Source organism: Condylostylus longicornis, unplaced genomic scaffold (genome assembly GCF_029603195.1).
Source record: "Condylostylus longicornis isolate FDR11 unplaced genomic scaffold, ASM2960319v2 ptg000045l, whole genome shotgun sequence".
NCBI classification, from domain to species: Eukaryota; Metazoa; Arthropoda; class Insecta; order Diptera; family Dolichopodidae; genus Condylostylus; species Condylostylus longicornis.
In genome coordinates, this window is record NW_026578014.1 from 862,562 (window position 1) to 889,153 (window position 26,592).

The 26,592-nt window shown below is 24.9% G+C and overlaps 1 protein-coding gene across 1 annotated transcript in view; it reads left to right on the forward strand.

Annotated features, from left to right (window-relative positions):
• The first annotated feature begins 8,354 nt into the window (after positions 1 to 8,354).
• The window catches only part of LOC129610590 (uncharacterized), a 47,733-nt gene continuing 29,495 nt past the window's right edge, over positions 8,355 to 26,592 (forward strand). The window contains exon 1 of the mRNA XM_055523197.1: positions 8,355 to 8,680. Coding sequence (XP_055379172.1) covers positions 8,626 to 8,680 — 55 coding nt within the window. The 5' untranslated portion in view covers positions 8,355 to 8,625. The remainder of the gene's footprint in view (positions 8,681 to 26,592) is intronic.

Sequence of the window (26,592 nt, forward strand, 5' to 3'; positions counted from 1 at the left end):
GTTTAGTATATAAGTATATTTAATTTAGTGTGGTAAATGCCTATATGCAGTCACATACGAATATTGCTTCTTTTTTGGTTTTTAGGTTAAAGTGATGTTAATAAAAATTTATATTTTAGTTCTATTTATTAGTGAAAGCAACCAACAAACTCTTACTTCAGTCAAAATCAAATTAAGATCCAAATTTACACTTATTAACTAGAACCGTTCTGAAATTTTGAGAAAGGGCATAAAAGGCATATTAATTGTCTATGAAAAACTAAAACAAATTAATATATTGGAATTTGTTCATCGTCTAACGCTTTAGTTCAAAATATTCTGTGAATTTATAAAATCTGTGCGAATATACATACATATTTATATTTTTTGCTAATTTGCTTCTTATATCAGATTAAAAATTTTAGTTATGAAAAGTTTTATTTAGAGAATCGTAATTTTGATCCGAATTCAAAAACAGCAGTATATCAAATTGCAGGAGTACCAAATAGAAATTTTTTGGTTTTGAAAAATTTTCCTCTACTTTTATATAACGAAAAATTTTTATAAACAAAGTTTTTACCAAAAGTAATTTAAAATTTTGTTTTCATTTTCATTAGTTACAAACTTTTTACAAAACTTTGTACAAATGAAAAACAAATATAAAAATGTTGTATGTTGGTGTCTTATGCATGTTGAGAATTTTGTAGGAAATTGGTATAATGAGTAAATATAAGGCAAATACATACGTAAAATTAAAGAAATTTTTGAATACATAATATGTATACGAGTTTTTATTTTATTTATTACATTCAGTATTTTGTTTCGAATAATTAAATTTGCTATTAAGTTTTAAAATTTGGAACGAAATGCCTTTATTTGTCAAAATAATTTTAGTTGTTCCAATACTTAGTGATAAACAATATTTTGTAAATGGTTAATATTACAATTACCCAAATTTTTTTGAGAAATTTGAAATTAAGAAAAAATTTTTAAAAAATTTAACACACGCGTTATTTATTAGTGTTTTTTTTTGTTTGACCTACATTCAGAAACTATTAATATAAATTAACAGTTTCTGAACGTAGGTAATGAAAAATTAATTAATTAAACTGTTAGCATAACTTTATTTAAATTACACTGTTCAGAAAATGTTAAAATATTAGCATAAAATTACATCTAGTGATAAAGCTTGAGTTGTTGTGCTTTCTGTGGACAAGTAAATAGCAAAATAAAAATTGGAATATTTTTACAAGTTTCTGCAATTAAACCTTGTTTAGTGAGACAATAAATATATTTCTAATTTAATGATTGTATAAATTACATTTATATTATATAATTATATAAATAATATTTCGCATGTCATTTTAATAAATTTATTAAATAAATAAAATTTGTTATTCAATCAATTATTTAAATACATTCGTGAATTGATATAAGAATCTCACATTATTACACACGTACGTATATTAAGTATTACAAAAAAACACATATTATAGATCATGTCAACTCTAAGATATCCCTATGCATGAAATCAATGTAAAGCTTGTCAAAATAATTGCTATTTTGTGGAAAAGCATAAAGTATGCTTTTGCACAAAATTTTTTGAAAAATTTATAAATGTTTTCAAAAACTATTATTTTTCCATCGTAATTTTTAATACAAAGAGTAATTTTATTGTATTATTATATTTTCAGTAAAATACACACATAGATATGTTTTATACATAGATACATATGTTATATACATTGATATACGCATGAAGAAATTTACAACACAAAATTTTTTACCGCTATCTAAGCACTATGTTTTTATTTAATTATTACATGAAACGATATGAAACACAAATTGTTTCGAATTACAAATCTGGAGAAAAAAATTATTCTTCCTTACAAACCAAATTCCTAAAATTAAACTTCCAAAACAAAAAAAAATTACGCATAATATTGTTTACATAATATGCATATATACATATTATACTACCTAAACAGAGCTTATAATATGTTTATAAGTACATGAAATAAACATAAGAATTTTTACTTATCACTTTTTATACCTTAGAAATGAATAAATATATTCATAAATAAAACATGTACATATGTATTACAGAAATCTGAAAATGTATAACATTACATTACAATTCATTAAATTTGTATTAGAAAAATCAAAACTGACTGAGTGACATTGACATAGCAATAATAAACCATCAAAATTCTCATCTACTATGTCTATATTTATGTAAATATATATATACATATTATACAGAGTATGCTATTATTATTATATATATGAATACATGTATTTCATAATTATATTTCATTGTAGTCATGTTATTTGTACATACATATATGTATATATGTATTTCTCATAATTTCTTTTATATATTATACTATACGAATGAGATTTCACTTAAATAAATACAAATTTATATGTTCAATAAGTATTATATATATATACATATATATCCTATGTACATGATATACTATAAAATTATTCAATATTAAATATTTTATTATATATTTTTCTTATTTTTCTTATTATTGTTTATCAATTCGATTACATAAAAATATTATTTTGTTATTGTAAATTTTCCTTTAATTTTTCTTTTACCCATGTATACGTGAATTGATGGTGTATGATGTCGTTTTTAGGTTGATTTTGATCTGTTATAGAGATGATTTTACTTTTTTCTTAAGAAAGTGAAAGAAAATGAATGTGTTTATATAGGATATTATGAATCCTGTATTATGTATTGATTTTCTTTTGGTTTGTTATTTTATTATATTCTAACTATGCCTTTATGATTTTATGGTCAATTGAATTTAGTATAAATTGAATGTTATATATACCTATATTTCGTTGTTAGAATACTTACAAATTATTTTCAAAGAAAAAATAATATGTTCTTAATGGATCCACCTTGTCCGATTGTTCGTTAGTTTGCGTATTCGTATTGTTTTGTGTACAATAAATAGAAATTATCAATATAAAAACTGAAATTTTGTGTAAAAATAGATCTAAAAATGATCAAATTTGGAATTCTCTAAAGATTATTTTTCAATAAAACTTCCCGAAAAACTTATGAAAAGTATCTACTCTTAAACTACCTCTGGTATCTTTTTCCTCCCAGATGCATGAACAATAGTTTACGTAAAATACTGTTTTTATTCTGTTCTATTCTTTCACTATTTGTAAAGCTTTTTCTTTCACTGTTTTTCGCTGTCTTTGCCTGTTTATTACGGTTTTAAGCCTTTCTAACATATTTAATGTTTGATTTCAATATTTAAAATTATAAGCGAAATGTGCTCCTCTACATACGAGTACATCATTGGTTTGAGTCGAGTACGTTACATTGAATAATTTATTCATGTATCTATGTATGTACAAAATTTCTGATAAGAATGTTCTTATAAAATAAAGAAAGTAAAAGAAAAAAATTTCCAAAATATTTATGAAACATTTTGAATGATATGTGTACATTCGAGGTATTGATTGATGGGTGATATAACAAGTTATATAATATGATTGAAAATTAATGAAGAGAATTATGATTCAGTATAGAGTTTTTCATCTTAAATAATTGCTTTACTTTATTTGAGTTTACCATTTCATCTATGAAGTTTTGAGTGCAAGTTTCAGCTATGCACATATGTATTTTGTAGAAATAATTCTATAAAAATATTAAGTGCCTACAAGTCATTTTGTAACTATTGAAGATTTTGATTTTTTAAAGTGATTCTGATAGTTTAAAAGAAAATGAAATATTTAATTAAATTATGTTAAATAATTCATAAATTTTTATTGAAAGCTATCAAAAATTGGCAACTCAGATATAACCTATCCCCAATATATAATTGATGCATCCTTCAAAGAACATATTCGCAATTACAAATTACGTAAAAAAGAAAAAACAAAAATCGATTAATATTTTCTTTTACATTAATATAGTAGAAAGAGCGTGCAACATTAAGGCTGCTGTTCGAGATAAAAAAAAATTTAGGAATTAAAAGAAAAAATGAAATTGGAAAATTTTCTAAATATGCCAGGATGTCGCAAGAAAAAAAAACACAAAAAACCGGAATAAGAGTTTTGACATATAACATATAGCATAGCAATTATAAAATTATACCAAACACCACATAGAAATCCTCCACTCATCTATAAAAAACTTAACGATTATTTAAAATAAGAAAGGAAAACAAAAAAAAACCAATAAAGAAAAAAAACCAAAAAACAAAAGTTAATTCCGACCTTTTATTTTAATGTGGGAGCAATATTAAAGCATTCATAGCATTTTTAAATAAATTTAAAGCTTCAATTTCTTTGTCTTTTTAAAATAATTTGATACAATGATATAATAAAGGCTATAACAATTATTATTGACCTTCTATATATAAAATTTATTTATCCCAATGTTATAAAAAGATTTTTTTAGACATTTTATTTGTAGCCCACAGTAAATTAGGAGAATTTTATGTATTCATAAATTTTTATATAACATTGACTAACATGATACAGGCTGTATAAATTGTAGACTATGTGTAAATAGATAAATAAAATTCTTATACATTAATTACCGACCACTTTACATATAATACGAGAAGTTATGTGATGGTACTTAATTTCGGATATCAAATTTTCAGTGGAATTTCACTTCTTTGTGCTACGGAAGCGTAAAAAACTATTTCTGGAGAGATGTCTGTCTTTCTGTCGCTTTGTGTGTCAGTCTGTCTGACAGTATATCTGTACAATTGTGCTCATGTGCATAGACATAAAATTTTCACTAGAAATTAAATTTTCACTAGAGGCCGATTTTATATTGTTTTCCATGTCTGATGAACTAATCCATCTAATTGCTTGAAACATCATATTTTAAGATGCTACCAAAACCAATTAACGATTTTTTTCCAGAGAATGTACGAATGGCATGAAGTGAACTAAGAGCCGAATTTATATTTTTCTAGGTATGTTAAGAAGGAAGTGTTTAAAGAGCGTTTTCATAATCTTGTGCACAGTTTTTTCAAAATTTGACAACCATTTTTTTGCTAATACATAAATAAAACATATCTAATTAAATATAATTATTTAAATATATTTTATATATTGGCAAATACCTTAAATAAATGAAAACTTATAACAGTTTCTTCCTGTTAAATTTTCTTTAAAGTTTTGAAAATATGAATGCAAACCAAAATCTCATAATGTTATAGTATTATGTTCAGAAAAAGTAAAAATTGAATTGAACTAGAGAAAAATCACAATAAAAGATTAAATCACAACTGAGTAACCGAAAAACAGACAACAACAACAAAATCAAGAAAAACATCGCCCAGAATTGTAATCATAGAATAAATTCAAATTATATCCATCTCTATATTATATATATACATACATACATACAAATATATAAACAAGAAATAAATATGTATTGTATACTATAGAGAATATAAAAATTTCCGTCATAAAAATATTAACGTACTAAAAGTAACCGTAGAATTGAAAATCCTTATTTTAAATAATCATTGTTTAATAAAAGTTGTAAGTATTTTAAAAATATCTTGTCAACAAGCAAATTTTATTTTTATTTTATATTATTTTCTGCATAGAATTAGAGCTCTTACTTTTATAAAAAGGTACTTGTTCTATGAAAATACTAAGATTTTTTCACAGATACACAAATATTCCTAAAAGCAGGAGAAAAAAATATAGAAAGAGAATTATTATTTAGTACAAAAGGCCTACACATATAAAGTTAAAAAGAGAAAAACAAAATCTTGAAGCATGTTCTTGTTTAGTTTTAGTACTAAAAATGTGAGAAAATTGTGTAATTTCATTAAAAGTGTTCTCATATTCGATGTTTTTCATAACAATATAAAAAACAGCGCGGTCCTGCGCTAAAGAGCTCTCAATATTAATGTTGAAAAAAAAAATGGAATTATTATTTTTTTTTTTTGAAATTTCAACGTGGATAAAGACTTTTTTTTCTAGGATTGAAAAATCATCCAGAACGCTAGATAACAAGAATAGAAAATTTGTGATTTAAATTGAGGCGTATTAAAAAAAAATAACGGTTGCGAGAGAGTTTTAAAAAATATCCGATGGAAAAAAATAAAAGTGAGTTGAAATTTTTTTCGTATTACATCGTCTTTCGGGAAATCGCTTTTTAAAGTTAATCATGTATACTATGGTGTATTTGTGTGTGTTATACCGATTTGTTGTTCTTGTAAAATTGTGGTGCACAAGAAAATTTAGGTTGACAGCCTAAAAAACAAAAAAAAAAACAAAAATAATAGTAAAAACATATGGATTTACAAAAAAAGTATTATGTATGTACAATTATATTTTTCCAATTTTATTGTAATTGCTTGTAACTTTGGAACTCTACTACGTATACTTTGATGTGTGTAAAAGTACCAATATGATTGTGTGCGTACGTGTAAGATTATTTACATTTTTATAAAATCTAAAAAATGAAATGAATAATATTTCATAGATTTAGTACACAGATAGACTTACATTACATATTTTAAGAGGGTTCTGTGGATTAACAAATTATTTTTGCAAAAACTTAATGAAATATAAGAAACCTAAACTCTAAGATATTCCAAAACTTTAATATTTAAAAAACAAATTTAGGAACAAAAAACTAAAAATTTTCAAAGAAATTTACAACCTGTCGTTTGCTATATGAAAAACTCTGTGTACGGAAAATGTGAGAAATCCAATTTTTGATTTTTTTTTTGCATATTATCGTTAGTTCCGTTTTCATTTCATAGTCTCACAGAAATAAGTTTTCTCTGACTCTCTTCTCTCTCAAAAAATACATGAAAAGCAAAAAAAAAGAAAACATACAAAATTTCTTTTTTCTAACTCGCAAAATCAAAAGTAACGTAGAATTAAGATTGCAAAAATTCTCCTAGAGATGAAAATTAGTCTTGTTCCGGCGGTGAAAATGTAAACAGCAAATTGCTTCTTTTGGAAATAGTATCGGAGTTTAGGAATTGATTTATTTTAAAAAATTTAAAATATTAAAATAAAAAAAAACGAAAACAAAGACAAAAAGGAAATAAAAATTTTTCCAAAATTATAGTTGTTTTTCATTTCTTCTATATTTTTAACATTTGAAATTAATTGAATACTTTACGAATAAGTTTGAACTTATTTTATTATAAAGAAGTTAATCTTCAACAAAGTAAAAGTTAAAAAACAAAAACAGTATTACAATTAAGAATAAAATATAAAAAAAAATTTACAAGAAAAAATATTAAAAAGTTTGGAGTTGCTTATGAAAAACATTATTTAAAAAATAATTTCTAGTGTCAATATTGCACAGGAAAGTTAACATTTAAGGCTTGCCATCCGTGTATAAGTTTTTATTTAAGAAACAAAAAAAAGGAAACCAAAAAAGATAATTTTGAATTTCATCTTATTTTTTAAATTTTAAGTATACATGAAAATGCAAATTTTAATTGTACAAGGTAACCGAACAAAAAATTTCAAATAAGTGCGGAAATAAACTAAAGCAACTATACTTTGAAAAACAGTTCTTTTTTATTAAAAATTATAAAACCTAACATTTTGTAATTGGGAATTATTTTTATTATAGAATATGGATGGCTTTGTTGTCAAAGACTAAGAAAATAAAAAGTTGTGTAAAATTTCAATAATAAAAATGTGTTTTTTAATAAATAATTGATGCCAAAAATAACAATTGAATAATATGGAATCTGTGAAGAATTATATATATATATAGATATTCATTTAACATCATTGTTTTGTACACAAACATAACATAATAAGAACATAAATAAGAACTTTTTGTGTGATGTTCACTTTGTATGCTTAAAACCCGTACTATTTATCGTATAAAATGAAAATTTAAGCCAGAACATTTATACATATATATACATATAAATGTCATCATACATAACTTAACTCTCAATAAATTCTAACTTATTCGGTTGTTACAAAAGAAACAAAGGATCAATAATGTAAAAATTTATATAAATAACAGAAAGAATAAAAGAAAAATCATTAAACTATAATAATTTCTAATAATATTAAAACTAAGGAAAAAGGACAAAATATAAATTTAGTTTTACACATACATATATATTATATACATAAATATTTTCAAAAAGAAAAAAAAAAACAAAATTTCTCGTACTTGTTTTTAGAAAAAAATATCAAAAGAAAATTTTAAAAAAGCATAAAATAAAATAAATAGAAAATTTTTTTTTGTTTCGTACTTAATTTTCTTCTTGTATTGTATTTAATGAATCGTTTTTTTTAAACATGTACCCATAATTCAGATTAATATAATATTCTAAATAAGTTAAAAAAAGAATATAATAAGAAATAAAATAATACAATAATAATATACATAAAGGACATATGTGACAATATAAGTACATAAAAATTACAACATAAGAGAAAATTTATATAGACGATATTCTACAGATTTATACACATTTTTTTGTTTTCTTTTTTTATTACTATTTGGCAAAAAAAAGGACTATATTGAAAGGACATATATTTTAATTAATATCCTTTTTTTTTTCTTTATCTTTTTATTTTATTTAACTACACATATTATCTATTTCTGTATATTTCAAAAGGAGGAAAATTTGTTAAGAGAATTGATTTGAAATGTTTCCAAATAAATTTCATCTAGCCTTGTTGGCTTTTCTTGGACTTGGAACGGGTAAGTAAAATCATTATTTTATATATTATAGAATATTGAATAAAAAAAATCTATAATACCAATTAAATTTAGAATATTTTTTATTCTTGTTTTGTTAAAAGATATTTTTATAATTTTGTTTATATAAGTATATTAGAGAAAACCCGTATCCCCCAACATTATCTAAATAAAAGGAAATATTTTTAAAAAATGATTTAAAACTAATAATAGCATATTATCTATTTTCTTTTTTAACATCCCCTTTCGACATATTATGTAAATCCTTTGTGATTTTAAAAATATTTTCGTTTCTGCTAGATATTTTCAAGAACAAAAGAAAGAACAATATAAGAAAATTTGTTTATATTTTTTCTTTAATTTTTATTTAAGGATTTAAAACACTGATTTATTTATATTTAGGTCTTTTTATATCTTAAATATATTTCTTTGAAAATAAAAATTCTTATATAATATATGCACGTATGTTATAGCGCCCCATAAATTTTAAGCTGTACAAGAATAAAATAGAAAAAAAAAATCGAAAAATAAACAAAAAAATTTTTTTTTTGGGAGAAAAATTCTTTTTTAAGTGAAATTAATGTTAAGATGTTCTTCAAAATTTCTATGGCAATGACAAGGATTTGATGTGTAACTTGAAATGGTACTTAAATAGGTACTTTTTTTCTAAGTTTTTGCGAATAGATTTTTCCCACCTTTTAAGAAAACAAAAGGGCAAAATGGAAGCTAATATGAGAAACCTATCAGAAGACGAATAAAAAATAACAAAACAAAAAAAAAAGAAGAGGAACGCGTGTTTTTTTATGATATTATTTTTATATTTTTTATTATTTCCTTTTTTCTTGTTTTTCCTTTATTTTGCTAAAGTGAACTTAAATGCTGCAAACCTTGTCTTTCAGTTACAAAATACATATATGAAACACAAATATTTTTTAAACAAAAACACGAAAAATAATAAAAAACCGAAATATGTATGTATGTATATATATTTTTTTTGGGGTAGGTATATAAAATTATTTCTTTTTTTTTGGGACAACATTTCAAATTGAGTTACATTAAGGCAAATAGAATAATAAATTTTTAGTAGTGGCTCCTATATATACGCCAAAAAAATATATATATATATATGCATATATACGTTTGTAATCTAGAAGTTTATACAAGCAAAAAGATACTTGTATGTATGCATGTAACTATATGCTTGGTAAATACATACATATATTCAGTGTAGTGATAAATGCTGTTTAAAGTATCGTGAAGAGTACGGTAAAGTATCATCAAAGTCATTTGTTTTAATATAAATTGATATGTTTTAAGGGATTTAAAGGATAGTTTATATTGTCTGTGATCTGAATTTGAAATAAAACATTATTTCCGTCTGATATTTTAAGGTTCTACGTCTTTTATATAATTTTACGTTATGCATATATAGGTAGGTGTCTACTTTGTTTATTTCTTTTGGTTTTTATAAAAGTTTTGTATCTTACACGAAGTACATTATTATATTGATTTTCTCATTGTTTTCTAAATAAAAATATAAAACGTAGACCCGTATAATACACAAAGTGATAAAGATCTTACTTGTGTGCTAAAAGATAGGGTAAAACATTGTAAATGTATAAAATATAAAAAAAAGGAAAATAAAAAATGTGAAGCAATATACGCAAAACCATAATAAAAAATAATAAGTATCACTTTTTTATTAATTTTTTTTTGCAAATATTTTTAAAACATTGTTCGAAAAATAACTGAAAATGTCACTAAAGTAAACAGTTTTGAAAATACGTTAACATGTATGTAAATGTAGGTATATTTTAATATTTTAAATAAATCTAACAATATATGTTTACATATTTTTTTATAAATAAATATGTTATATATACGAGATGCATTATGTTCTTAAATTTATTTTCCAAAAGAAAGAAAAGGATTGTGAAACATGAAAATAAATAAAATAGAATCAACTTTAATGTTTTATGAATAAAAGAGAATAAATTCCGATGTAACCAATTGTTTGAATAGTAGCAGATTTCTCTTGAACAAGCGAAATATTGTTTTTTTTAAGAAAATTTTATTACTTAAAGCTTTCTCATTGGTATACCATTCTCACGAGGATGTGAACAAAAGCTAGCAAAAGAAACGTGAATGTATCAGTTAGAAAGGCTGAGTAAGCAAACTCTTATAAGCAAAATTTTTTTCAATTTTGCTGAAAACGTGTTAAAAGAAGCGTTTAATATAACAAAAGCAAACACTATTTATTTATTAAACAGAAAGCATGCATACTATTATTTTACTTATCATACATAATATAACTGTATACTTATATAAGTAAGTATTACAATTTGGCAATAAGTATTTTAATTTCTAACTAAAATCATTTGTGGAAAAAGCTGAAATACACCAAAAATTTGAAAATTAATTCAGAATTTTCAAAAATATATATAAATTATTCTATAATCCCTTTAAGTTACCATACATATTATTTTCGATTATAATATTAGCTTTAATTTAATTTAAGGTCTAAAATAACAACAGGTCGAATTTTAACTTCAATTAAATTAGAATTTAAACTGATAGAGGCAGTATAAAAAGATTATTCTACGTTTTTTATGTCAACGTAATGTAAAGTAGTTGTTTCCAACAATTGGGATATTATAAATCCATAATGACTTACAAATTTGCATAATAACGACGATTGAAATAGTGTATGTACGAGTACTTACGTTATAATGTTTATTTCTTGTGTAATTACATTATTCTGTACGTTTAATAATTTTTTTTGTTAAATTAAGTCCTTAATGAGTTTACCTTAATTTTAAGTTTGTAGACACGCGAATGGCATAAACTGGACCTATTTCAACAATAATAGCATGGAGCGACGGTAACAATAAGAGAATTGTACAATTTATTCGCCCCCCTATTAGAAAAATTTAAGCACTAAACATTTAGAACTGCAAATATCATAAACTGACGTCCGACTTTATGTGCGCTAGAAAAACCTTATCCAGCCAGTCTAAGATTGTAATCGTTAAAGATATCTTAGTCATTTTCTAACGATCATTGTTAGGTCTAATCTAATATGGCCTCAAAAATTTGTCTTAACAATTATGTGATAACCATTAAATAAGCATTTTGCTTTAGTCCTTGGGTATAAATTTCTCCAATATATACATACATGACCAACAAGTCTGTCCAATATAAAACTTAGTAGTCATTATCTAAAAATGTTCGTAAACAAAATTGTATAACCCTATATCGCATTATAATTATACCTATATATATGTATATATAGAGCATACACAGCAACATAATATTATTAAAGTTTTCATGCCACTGAATGACAATTACATGCGTAAATTTTAATTTTAATTTTTTTTAACATGCGATACTAAAAATTAGAATTAATATTATTTTTAAATTAGTAAAGTAGCAATTTTTATTTTGTTTTTAATTTTGTTATTTTTTTTGCTTTGTCGAAGTTTCTTCTTTGTACAAGGTTGGTAGATAAATTTAAATTTGCAAAATAAATTTAATAAAAAGAAATACAAAAACATAAAGCCGAAAATATTTATTTAGAACTTTCTTTTTGTTTTTTTGGAAATGGTTTTGTTTTTGTAATTTCATTTCAAATTCGCTTTTATTCAAGTACATTATTGCTCCTTACTTTTGTTTGTACTTTTATTTATTTTTTTTTTCAGTTTTGTCTTTTGTTTTACCCTGTAGGTTCCTGTTAAAATTTATATCCCAAGTAATTGGGCAAAATGTTTTCATTTATGTTTCTTTTTTTTTTCTCTATAACTTGTTTTCGTTTTTTCTCTCATTTTTACTTAAAAATTTGTTACTTTATTCAACTATATATGCATACAATTAAGTACGTAAGAAGGATGAATACATACACACTTACGGATGATGCCTGAATATGTAAAGAATACGTATAGGTATATAAATTGTACAAAATTCAAAGATACAAGAAAAATCCTTAAGGGATTTTTGTATTAACTTCGGATTGGGTCCTTTCAAAAGCCGTTTTTGTATTTTCTTTTATGTTTTATTCATTTTTGTGTTGAACTTTTCTCTTGTTTTTTTTTTATTTTTTTTTTGGTTTTCATTTTGCTTTCCGTTTTTCTTGTGTTCAGTTTTTTTTTCTATTTACTTATATTTTCTCTTTTTTTTTTTTTAAAAAAAACTTCTTTTTATTAAAGGTCAAAATTTATTGTATTATTATTTTGTTTGATTTTATTTTAATATACTTATATTTATTAAGTGCATGTGTATATTATGTATTTAAATGTAGGTATATATAAAAATTTTAGTTAGCTGTATTGAAAACTGATAGCGTTATTTGCGAATTGAATTTTTTGCAGTTGAAAAGAGATGAAAAAAGGTTTTCTGTTTTGCTTATTTGTATTTTTTTCTTTTGTAAATATTTATATTGAAATAAAAATCGTTTTATTAAGAAAAGAAAAATTTAATTTATTTTTTTCTTTCGTTTTCTCTTAAAGAAGTATGATTACACACATATGTATATGTATATACAAAAGTATCTAAATGTGGAATTTTGTTTTTACTTTAAAAATGAGGAGAAATCAAGAGGAAATAATTTTCGCTTTCGTTTGGGCCACACAATTTCATTTTGTCCAATTTTGTTTTGGGTATAAAATGCTAATTTGAAAAAAAAATTATTTTTAATATAGGAAATTAAAAAAAAGCCGATGTGGGAAGCACATAACCTCCAGAATTTATTAAAGATCATCGAAATTTCCTTTAAACACTAATTTCAATTCTATGAAAGATAGAGATAAATTTTTTAGTTAATGTGCCTAGAGAAATATTAATCACTATTTTAGTAACTAAAGTTAAAATATTAAACTTCAATACAATGTAAACTCAGCCCGTAGTTAGAATCCAGTTGCTAACATCTGATTTTCTTGAAAAATTTCAAGAAATATATTAAATATTGGCTTAATAATGATTAAGAATGCAAAGTCGGTATGTATTAAAGGTCTTGTTCTGCAGAACTTACACATTCCAAAAGTTTTCCAATACAAGTCTGTGTGCGTACGGTTGTATCTCAAGTTCGACTGAATCGATTTTGACGGAATTTTATATGTGAGCTTATTATTTAAGATATGTCATACCTCGGGTACTGGATCTTTTTGCAGTCTGATTTTACATTTTTGCGCATATAATTAACCAATTTCTTTAAAATTTAATATCTAAATCTGTAAACTGTGAACCTGTAAATTTTTTTGGAGATATATTAAGGCTCATAACCCAAGCTAGGACCCGATTTTAAAACTTTTACCGTATCTACGAAACTAATTGATGGAATTTCTTAAAATTTATTTGAGTTCAGTTTTCTACAGAAGGTTTGTAACGAACTTTTCAGAGAATTTGGGTGCCATAAATTGAAACTCTAATAAGAACTAAATTTACATTTTTCGAGGAACGTTAACTAAAAGCTTAATAGTGTTCTCGAAATTTGAAAGAAGTATATAAAAAGCATTTTCAAAATCTTATGCAAGTTTTTCGCTGAACTAGACAATACACCTTGTAATCGACACATCAGACTAAGAAACTCACAATAACTCGAGGGAGTAACAATATAATATTTGAAAAAACCTGATTTTGAATAAATTTTTACCAACTTCAAATATGTAACTATAGTTTCCTTTTTGAATAATTTTTAATTATTTTTTTTTCTCGTGAATAATTTTTATTCCGACAAAAAGAAATAATTATCGAGCAAAAAAATTTTTTTTATTACGCGTTCAAATTAAAAAAAATTAAAAAGAAGAAAGGAAAAACAACACATTGTTGAATTGTCCACGCAAATTATTGCTGTTAGCGTCCACTTTTTTTGCAAAGGACATTTATGTATCAATGATTTTTTCCTTTTAATGGTTCTGCGTTCATTATAATAAAAATATAAAATTTTTTTCCTTTTTTTTAAATTGTGATGCATAACAAATTCTGCATTTAAATACATAAAAAACAGACGTAAACAATAAAATGCAACAAAATGTAAATTTATGTAAAGTATTATCGTGTCACTCACATTGTTGTTTTTTGCTTTTGATAATTATTTTCAGCTCTTAAGTTTCTTCCACCCTATGTTATTGTATAAGACTGTCTAGACTTTAATTTATAAAATATAAAATATAACATTCATAGTTTATGAACATAGTATTATATTAAAATACACGTTTTTCTACAGGTATATAAGAAGAAAGCATTTAAATTTATGCTATATTTTAACTTCAATGATACCATTAGACGTAAAAATCAGTTAACAAAAAGCAAAACAGATTCAGTAAAAGAAAATGCTTCCCTAAATTGGTTTTCATCTCGATATTTTGTTTAAATCTTCTGGGATTTGGTTTTCAGACGATAAAAATGATATATAGATATTTTTTTTGTATATAAAAGGGTATAATCAGAGTAACGTATAATCTATAAAATGTTGGTAGCCAAATTAATAATTATAAAATACATTTTCTTTGCAATGTTCAATATTGTAAATTAGAAGGTTTAAGATTGCTAATAATGAAAATTAAATGGTATTTGTGCTGTTAAATGTTTAAACATTTTTATCTGCAAAAAGTTTCAAGCTTTTTGCACATCATTAGACTTTCAGATACATATTATAGAGTTTTTAGCTAAGGTTTTGATTTACAACTATTTTTTGTGTGCAATGTCAAGGTGAACTGTGATGGTACTATGATAGAGGAAAACATGTTCAATCAATTAAAGTGACTAACTATAGAAAATTATATTTGATTTTAAGTTGTAAAAGTTTTATATTATGAGAATATATTATTATGTCTTATGTATGTAAGAAAACATACATATCTATAATATAATTCTCCATACATATTCAATACTTATAGTATAATTCGAAAACCATATATGTATGTATTGTATTTAACCATATGTATATATGATATGTAAAAAGAATACATATACAATTATTTAAAATAAAATATTTCGATTTTTTATATTGTATATGACTTTTATTTAAAAGAAATCAATTTTACAAAACTTCGTATACTTTGCTAATTCTTATATAATATGAACATAATTATACGTATTTATTTATACATGTATGCTCATGTGAAAAGCTATGATTTTTCTTACTTAACAAAGTATATATTTGAATGTGTAGGGACATACATTTTTATAGATATATGTGTTTTTTTATAGTATACACTTTCAGTATATACAATATTTGTACGTACAGGGTCAGTAGCTTCTAAATGTATTACTATACATACTATTTACAGACCCATATGAGAGGGTAAAACCTTTGCATAGAAACAACCTTCACAACCTAACTGGTTCTGAATTACTCTTAAAGTCAAAGCTGACTGGCAAACAATTTTGTAAAAAATTTTTTTTGAGTCATAAAAAATTGTCTGGATAAAGAAAACCAAAAAAATAAAAGATGAAAAAAATTTTTTAAAGTTTTTTTTTTAAGCAATTTTTCAATTTTTTTTAAGTTATACATTCCAGGGACTCTACCTGGAAAGAGAATCTGGGCATGCCTCTAAGCACCCGTAGGTTGCTGCTAAACTTCGTAGCTGTGAAGCGCATCAACCTCTGATGGGCAAATGGAATAACATGTAACGTGATGTGGGAGCTGTGGCCAAAGCTAGACTTGCGACGCACACGGGATCCTATTTCTCTTCACCAGGAGGATATCAATGCTGACCGACCACTGTTTGATTGGCGAATATGAAAGTAGAATGGGCCGCCTCAGAAACGATCGCAGAAACTGTTGTGACCAAGAGGAGGAAGAAACGGTGACCCACCTCCTATGCTCAAATTAACACTTACCTTACAAAAAAATTGACACTTACCTCAAAAATTTTACCCACATTTGATGCCGTAAATCATGGTATTGTTAAAATACGGGTTACTGAATCACCTTGTGTATATACTTTGTGGGAACATACATAATGTAATGTGTAGAGTATACTTGTGGTTGCAGAAAGTATCTTCAAATTTCGAATGTATAATATATTTATAATTTGTTTCATTTCTACAATCTATTGAACAATCATCTAACTGAAAGTAATCGATAATATTTTCCATTTGATTTTTAATTTTTTGTTCTTATTATATTTTCTAAGAAAATACAATCAGAGATAACAAATTTACTAAATTACACAAATGTATTACATTTCAGAAATGGAAAAATCAATTACCAAAAATGATTTTAACAGATTTCATATTGAAAAATTCTCAAGAAATATTTTTAAGATTGAGCTAACGGGCGCCAAAAAATATGCAGTAAAGAATAAGGGCAAATATTTTTTGTATAGTTTTGTATTAATGTATCTGTGTACGTACTTAATGTGTCTGCGTTTGTTTACAAAATTTTTGTATCCTATGAATTAAATGTAGATGTGAAAAAATTGAAGAATTTTAACATACCCACCATAATTGTATGTATGCTTTCTAGTCAAAAGAACTTGATTGACTGAAAATAAGAAGAATAAATGAAGGATAAATTTACATTCGAATATCAAATATTCCGGAACGGAAAGTCAATTTTACGTAATATGTATCTTAATATTGTACATGCACACTTTCATAATTATTTACGTACAAAAAAAAAATATATTTAAAATTTGACTGGTTTTATAATTACCGAGAGCGAATAGACCCTAAACATTTTTAATTGGAAAATAATATTGAATGTTTTCGACACTGATCATTTCTTAGATTTGATTTTTTATTATGAGTTCTCATGTAAGCAACATATAGTACATACACACATACATATGTACATAAACGTATAATTTTTTAAATTCTTTCAAATTTGTCATTATTTATCTTTCTTTATATTTGTTGTTTGTTTTATTTCTACCACATACTTACAAAAATTCTCTTAAGTATACAATATATTATTTACAAGAGTCTTTTTATAAAATTTAATTTTACATATATATACTTATTTTGCCTAAGTCCTAATGTAAATTGTATAAAAATTAACAATTTACGAAAGAAAATGCCTTATTATAAAATATATATGTAAACAGGGGTGGGGTGGCTTATTAAATTCATAAAAATACCTGGAACGTAATACTCTTCTATATATGAAATCATCATAGAAAAAATTTAATTTTAATTTGCATAGAAAATTTATAACAAATTTTGAATTGCATAGAAAATTTATAACAAACGAATAAATTTTATTGTATCTAAATTTTTAAAATAGTTTTTAAATTTTTATTTAAGTATGACCATAACATTTTAAATGTAATTTAATAAAACCAAATTGCTCTTAATAGAAATATATATAAAAATATAGGAACTAGTCACTAAGATGCCATTTTGAATTGAATTAATATACTTACTATTTATGTACGATTTCTAAATGAATGAAATTTTTGAGATCAAATTTTAGCAAGGTTAGTCTATTTTCGCCTTTATTCAAATTTATTTTAAATTGAGTTTTTTTTATCCTTTAAATAAATACATATTTAATTACCGTTCATGAATTAAATTTAATTAAATCTTGATATAATGCCTCGAGAAAACATGTATGTACATGTTGAACCTTCCCTGTATTTAAGTATATTAAAAAAATGAATCGTTGAATAAATTAATGGAAATTTGGCAACTGATCTGTGTTACAAAGCCTATTCGAAACGTATAATAGTAATATTTGTTTTTTGTGTATTTAATAACATTTATTCCAATCTTATTCATAGCAATTAGATCGTGTTAAGTATGTTAAAATATTTACACACATATTAAAACCATTTAATTTATTTATTAATGAGAGCAAACACATTATATAATTACAAAAATTTTCAAATCAAAAAATTTATATTTTAATTTGTTCCTTGTAATTCTTTGAAAACATTAATGGTATAAAAAATATGGACATAACATATGAATAGAAATGTAATATAAGTATGTATAATGCACGTACATACATAAAATTTTTTATATATTTTTATTAAATATTTTTAGTTCAGACTTTCAATTTGAATAGAACAATATTATAAAGGTAAATTATAAAATATGTTTTATATTTTAATTCATAGGTATTTAAAGCTAATGTAAGTGAGCTATCATAGTCCTACATTAGAAACCCCTCCGTAGTAGAACTACATAATTTTGCAATTTTTTTCAAGTATAATTAAAAATGAATATTAATTTATTGTAATATACTCGTAATTCTTTTAATGCATGTTCATACATTTGTGAAAAAAAATTAATTTCAATGTCTTGGATTTTATAATTGAGTTTCTCTGACAATACTCGTATACTTAATTAAAGATCATTTTTTGATTCTATCTACATACACATTAAATCCTTTCAACAGCAATTAGTGTTTTCTTCACTCTGGTTAATTTTTGTTGAAAAAAAAACTTTGTTTAGATTTTCAGGAGCGTTTATTAATTTTTTTTTTTGTGTAATTTTTTTTTTTCAATTTTAGTTGTGAGTTTTATCATCTTTAAAACACCTAAGGATATGAAAATTTCATTATTATTTTAAGTAATTTTACGTGACAAGGTGTCCTTAAAAATTTTCTTAATTTACTCAATAAAGGTTAATATTTCTTCTGCTTATTTTTTTCTGAAAGAGATGTTATTTATGTTTAAATTTTTACTTCGTAAGTAAATGAAAAGAAAAGGATGGACTATTGTATGATTATTTCTTCAACCATGTATGTAAAGATCTTTATTTGTTACAAGATCATTTAAATAAATGATTTCTGATCAATGCGTATTAAAAGAGAAAAATAATAGATCTACCTTGTGTACATACGAGAGTCCATACAATTTCTTTATACTCGAAACATATTTTGTATAATTGTGCGCGTTAAAAATAATGTATCACTCTATACACATAAGTATTACGTATAAATATCGTGGTTATATAAAATATATTTTTTGATGATACAGAGGAAAGAAATGTGAAATTATGTAACCTAATTTTCTTAATCTCGGAAAGAACTTAAAAATTATAGATAAAAACTAAAAAAAAAATTTATTTTTTTATTTCTGTGTTTTTGAGTTTTTTGTTATCGCCGATAGCGAAAATATTAAATTGATTAAAAACTTAATTTATTATGTTCATGAATTTTTTTTAACAAAAGAATTAACTTTTAGTAAAGGATTCGCTTTAAAGAATATAAAATTATTTTTTTAGTAACACATTGCATCTTTTGCATATCGTTCTTTAAAATTTTTCATGGCAGCAAAAACTTCTCTATATAGAAGATATGAAAGTGGGTGATATCTTTTTATGATCAATATAGATGATTTAAGACATAAATGCCTTATAACATAAATTTTTAGCACATTTTCAACAAAATCGTAATTATGAAATTATATTTTAACGTACTTATAAGTTTCAATCGGTTGATTGGGTGCGTCTTTACAATTTTTTTAAAAAAACCACAAAAACTTTTAAGCCAGCAAAATACTGACGTAGAAGAACTACGTTATTTCAAACCCGCTTTTCTTAATATTTTACCTTAAGGCGTAAGGTTATAGAATTAAAATATTTCAACACTTCCATAATAATCAGCTCTCAAAATTTTGAAATTTTCGATTTCTTATATTTGAAACTGTTTACTTTTCTAAATTTCTGTAAAAGTCAAATATAAGTGTTAAATATTTTGCCGTTAAAAAAACATAATTAAATGTGTAGTGTAGACAAACCTAAATAGCTCTCGCTTTAATTTTTATTCTCCTCCTGAAGTGTCCAATGATTATTGAATAATATGATTTTGTTATTTTTTGAGAATAACGAATACAATTGGGTTTTTTAAAACTACTTTTGCTTGTTCAACAGAAATATACAAGTTTACAAATGTACTTTGATCCAAATATTATATATATTTACTTCTAATAAGCATATTGATATCAGCGCACCGAATGTATTGATATTAGAAAAACATCGAAATTTAATGCTTATATTAATGAAGCAACAAGCTGGTAATAACTTAAAATATTCTTACTATAGAAAATACGTATAAATGATCAGAGCACAAAAATTAGTTTAACTAAATAATTTTTATAGTTTTTTCTTACTTTGAATGTTATTTAAGAAGAATGCTTTCATATGACTAATTTATAAAACTTTACAGAGCAAAAAAGTGAAAAAATTTAAATTATTTTATTCTTTATCTCAATTTCTCATTCTTTTTTGCATTTAAAAAATAATATACTCGTAATTTTCAAATATAATTATAAAATAGTTAATTTTCAGTTTAATATCCGTAATTTAAGTTTTATTCTAAAAGCAACAGTCGTATATAACTATTTTACTCATAAATTCGTATATCTTTTTTTATATAAACGTTATGTATTATAATGTACATATATATTACATAGTGTATATTAAAAGAATACAGAGTAGGTACATATTATTTATGTGAAAATTAGGGCAAATTACCATATTAAGCAATATTCATATATTATATTTTATAAAGAAGGATCAGCAAAAATTTCACTTTTCAAGGCGGAAAACTTTCAACATTAATTAAAATAGCAGAACCGTAAAGTATAAGGATATGAAAATTAGTTAAAGGTATATAAAATATAACTTGAGGTAGGAAAATTAAAATCAGAATTAATTTTCATTTTAAAAGGAAATGTGATTTCCCACTGAATGATTTATCCCAGAAGTCCTAAATTTTCATATGAATACTTGTATATAATTTTATTGTAATACACATACATATATAACACACGAATTAAATTATTTTTAAACAGTAGAATCTTCTTTAGAATGTTGAGTGAATTGAAATTATTTTAGTCTTCACAATAAACTAGTTGGTTGATCAGAAAATGTGAATAAATGTGTCAAAATATTCGTTTTTTTTTTACTAGGTAGGGGCCGTGCAAAATTTTCAAAAATTTTTGGTTTTTTGCCAAAATAGGGTCGTGCAAAATTTTAAAAAATTTTCAAAAAATTTCGTTTTTCTGCCAAGGTAGGGGTTCGTGCAAAATTTTCAAAAAATATTCGTTTTTTGGACCAGGTAGGGGGTCGTGCCAAATTTTCAAAAATTTTCAAAAAAAATTTCGTTTTTCTGCCAAGGTAGGGGTTCGTGCAAAATTTTCAAAAAATATTCGTTTTTTGGACCAGGTAGGGGGTCGTGCAAAATTTTTAAAAATTTTTGTTTTTTTGCCAAGCTAGGGGGTTGTGCAAAATTTTAAAAAATGTTTGGTTTTTTGCCAAAGTAGGGGTCGTGTAAAATTTAAAAAAATTTTTTTTTGCCTATGTAGGGTCTTGCAAAATTTTAAAAAATTTTCGTTTTTTTGCCAAGGTAGGGGTCGTGTAAAATTTGTATTAGAAGAAAGAATTTACAATTTATGCTTTGAAACTTTAAAACTTTGACTAATTAGGTGAAACACTTTTCTTACAATACCGTATATTGTACGTCTAACACTTTGTAAATATATAAAAGTAATATAATCTAATCAGCAAAATATATCCAAAAATTTATTATCTAGACGAAAAATTGTAATTTGCATTATCGTATCAATTTAAGGAATATATTTTTATTACACTTTCATACATATGCATAACGCTTACACGTTTCTGTTCAGACATATAAATATTATTATACACTAACATTGTTTTGTAAGGTATATAAATTTGTATATAGAAAATTTCAAGAATTAATTTACTTTCTTTTCATTTTTTATTTAATTTTCGTTTTTCACTTTTGCTGACTTTTTTTTTAAAGAAAATTGACTTCGAAAGAGAAAAACGTCTACTTTAAGAAGTAAAAACAAGTCTTTAGGTTAAGTTGAGAAAAATAAGATAAATGTGAATGCCACCCACTTTTTATTGCACAATTTGCATAATATATATTATTGTTTAACAAACGTATATCTTTAGTATATTTATACAAGAATAGGTAATCACAAAAAATTTAAGGGAATAGGAAAATAATTACGCATTCTTGAAATTTTATTTCCGGATTCGAAAGTTTATTTTTGCATATATACATAACATGTGTTACAAAATTTTGTCTATTATGGTTTGATTATTTAACATGTTTCTAAGCATTTTAAGAAATAATAATCTTTGTATTTCAGCGAAGGAAAGGCATTAGATTCACGTTCTTTTCACGTTCATAATAATTTGTAATAATAATACTTTAAGCGAAACAGAATTTCAATTAAAATGTATTATCTTTGAAGAAATTAAAAACTTGTACCAAATGTTTCCATTGCCAAATACAGTACGAAATAAAATTTAATTGTCCCAAGCTTCAAACTGCTTGTGCTTTCTGTTAATGTCTTCAAATAAATTAATTCTGTTAATGTCTTCAATTAAAGCAATATTTGTAAATGTTACAAAATTTTGCATTTTTGTAAATAAGATTAATTTATCACATCAGGATTACATGGCGCGTATTTGAAGTATGAGTTAAATATACTTAATTTTAAATAAGTGCCTGAGTTCAATGAACTTTTCATCTTTATAAAACTTTACGAATTGCTCTTAAGTATTCTCAGTAATACATTTATGATATAAATTTCAAATAAACACGTGTAGTATACTATTTAATAAACTTTGTACTATTTAATAAAATATTTTTCAATTTAAATCATTTTCATCATTATAGTAACTTTCCAAAGTATAAAAACTATTGAAAGCCTATTATATAATTATTATGAATAAAATTCGTATTCATAGGAATTTCATTTTCTTGATTTATTGTGAATTTTTCTTTAATTTTCATTACTTTTTCAAAATATTTTTTAATATTACCTTACTTTGATAATATATTGTCATCGTGATGTAAAATGTGACCTCCGTTGAAGAAATTTTATTGTCAGAATGTGAGAAATACATAATTTATATATTACGTTTCCTTCACCGAAAAATTCAAGGTTAATATTTTTAATCATATTCCTTTTATTTTTTAATCAAATAAAAAATAACAAGTAAAAACGTTTCAGTCGGTATAAACCGATTGAATTATACCCTGCACCTTTCGTTATTGTGTAGCAATTACTCGAACCTGCAAAATCATTCTATAGAAAATTCACGGATATGTCTGACCTATAATTGGACATCCGACTGCCAAGTTTCATGAATCTGACTTTATTATTTTTCCAAATATTTAGAATAAGCTTTTGGGCTTGTATGGGAGCTGCTCGAACCTGTCAAGCAATTCCATCAAAACTTCAGAAATATGTCTGACATATAATTGGACACACAACTGCCAAGTCTTATGAATCTGACTTTATTATTTTTCCAAATATTTAAAATAAGCTTTTAGACTTGTATGGGAGCTACTCGAACCTGTCAAGCAATTCCACCAAAACTTCAGAAATATATCTGACCTATAACTCGACAAACAACTGCCAAGTTTCATGAATCTGACTTTATTATTTTTCCAAATATTAAGAATAAGCTTTTAGACTTGTATGGGATCTACTCGAACCTGTAAAGCAATTCCACCAAAACTTCAGAAATATATGTGACCTATAACTCAACATACAACTGCCAAGTTTCATGAATCTGACTTTATTATTTTTCCAAATATGTAAAATAAGCTTTTGGAGTTGTATGGCAAGCACCCGAACCTGTCAAGCAATTTCACTAAAACTTCACAAATATATCTGATCTATTATCGGACACACAACTGCCAAGTTTCATGAATCTGACTTTATTATTTTTCCAAATATGTAAAATAAGCTTTTGGAGTTTTATGGCAAGTACCTGAACCTGTCAAGCAATTCCATCAAAACTTCACAAAAATATCTGATCTATAATCGGACACACAACTGCCAAGTTTCATGAATCTGACTTTATTATTTTTCCAAATATTAAGAATAAGCTTTTAGACTTGCATGGGAGCTACTCGAACCTGTCAAGCAATCGCACCAAAACTTTAGAAATATGTCGGACCTATAATTGGACACACGACTGCCAAGTCTAATGAATTTGACTTTATTATTTTTCCAAATATTTAAAATAAGCTTTTAGACTTGTATGGGAGCTACTCGAACCTGTCGAGCCATTCCACCAAAACTTCAGAAATGTATTTGAGCCATAATTGGACATATGATTGCCAAGTTTCATGAATCTGACTTTATTATTTTTCCAAATATTTAAAATTAGCTTCTGGAGTTGTATGGCAAGTACCCGAACCTGTCAAGCGATTCCTCTAAAACTTCAGAAATATATTTGACCTATAATTGGACACATGACTGCCAAGTTTCATGAATCTGACTTTATTATTTTGCCGAATATAAAAAATTTGCTGTTGAAGTTGTATGGCAGCCACCCGAACCAGTGCAGCTATCCCATTATAATTTTTATAGCATGTGTAGAATATAATTGGACACATGTATACAAAATTTTATATTTATACCTTTATTAGTTTTTGAAATATTTAAAATAAACTCTTTGAGTTGTATGGCAGCTACCCGAACCCGTTGTCCGAATTAGTCCAATAACAATAGGGTTCGTCCTTGGCACAAAAGAAGCAACTTGTGAAAGTTTGGTGTCGATTGCATTATTTGTTTTTGAGTTATCGTGCGATCGGACGGACGGACGGACGGACGGACGGACGGACGGACGGACGGACGGACGGACGGACGGACGGACGGACGGACGGACAGACGGACATGTCTAAATCGACTCAGAATTTTACGCTGAGCAAGAATATATATATATGTCCATACCGCAGATGACTCCTTCAAGTAGTTACAAACTCCATACCAAAGTTAATATACCCTTCACGAAGTGCAGGGTATAAAAATGGGTCAAACTAATGGTTTGTGTTGTAGCACTTTTCCCTTCGAAAAGTGAAAATACAGCTTTTAAATACAGTCTATGTATACCACACTATTAAAATTATTTTCATTCATATATGTAACTATTTCTAGGATTGCATAATATATTTTGGATGAATGATTTATGCAGTCTTTGAAATAAAGCAAAAATTAATATAAAGTGGGTTAACATAATGCTCGATTTTAAGGGTTAATTGTGTGAGTTAAGAAAAATAATATTTTTTAATGGCATGGAATTTATTGTTAGCTTTTTGTGTTTATAGAAATTTGAAAAAGCTTGCGGTTTCGGAAATATAATTTGTCAAAAATTCAAATTTTTTAAGTTTCAAGAGTCGATAACTTGAGAGGAGGTGGAGATGGAAACAAAATTTCTTCTAACGAAATGAACTATTTGTTAATGTCTAAAAGCTACTATAAATTTCAGACTTCTACAACTTGGGGTCCAGAAGAAAAACGACATCAAAAATTTGGAAAAAACGGATTTTAGATAACGGTAAATTTGAACGGCCATTTTGTTTTTTTAAAGTTGGAGGGGGGGTTGGTTGGGGAAATAGGTAGACATTTTCTTCTACGGAAATAAGTTTCTAATAAGGATCTATGTACATATTAAATTTCAGCTTTCCATCTTCAAGGGTGTAGAAGTTTTGTAAACATGTCCACGGACGTACGGACGGACAGAGTGAAACTAATAGGCACTTTTTTTCAAAATTTTCAAAAATTTTTTGGAAAAGTTCTAAAAATTAAATGAAACACGGGGTGAAATAAGTGATGGAGTTCGGGTAAAAGTAAAGCATATAGATCTATAATAATTCAATTTATTCCTTAGTTGAATATTACTTTTAATTAAATTTAAAAAATTCAATATAATGGTTTTTACGCTATTTTAACCCAATCTTTGACCCCATCTCATGTACAATTGTTATTAAAATCTTGTTTTTGTACAGTAAAATGCAGCAATGTAGATATCGAAAAATTAATTACTACTGCACGAACGGATGATTTCTATTAATTATAAATTTGCCACTTCTTTTGTAACACTACGGAATAGACTATCTAGTTATATATATCTATAATGGCATCAGTTGCCCTACAATTTCTTAAATAATTTGGTCATACCTCAGAAATTAC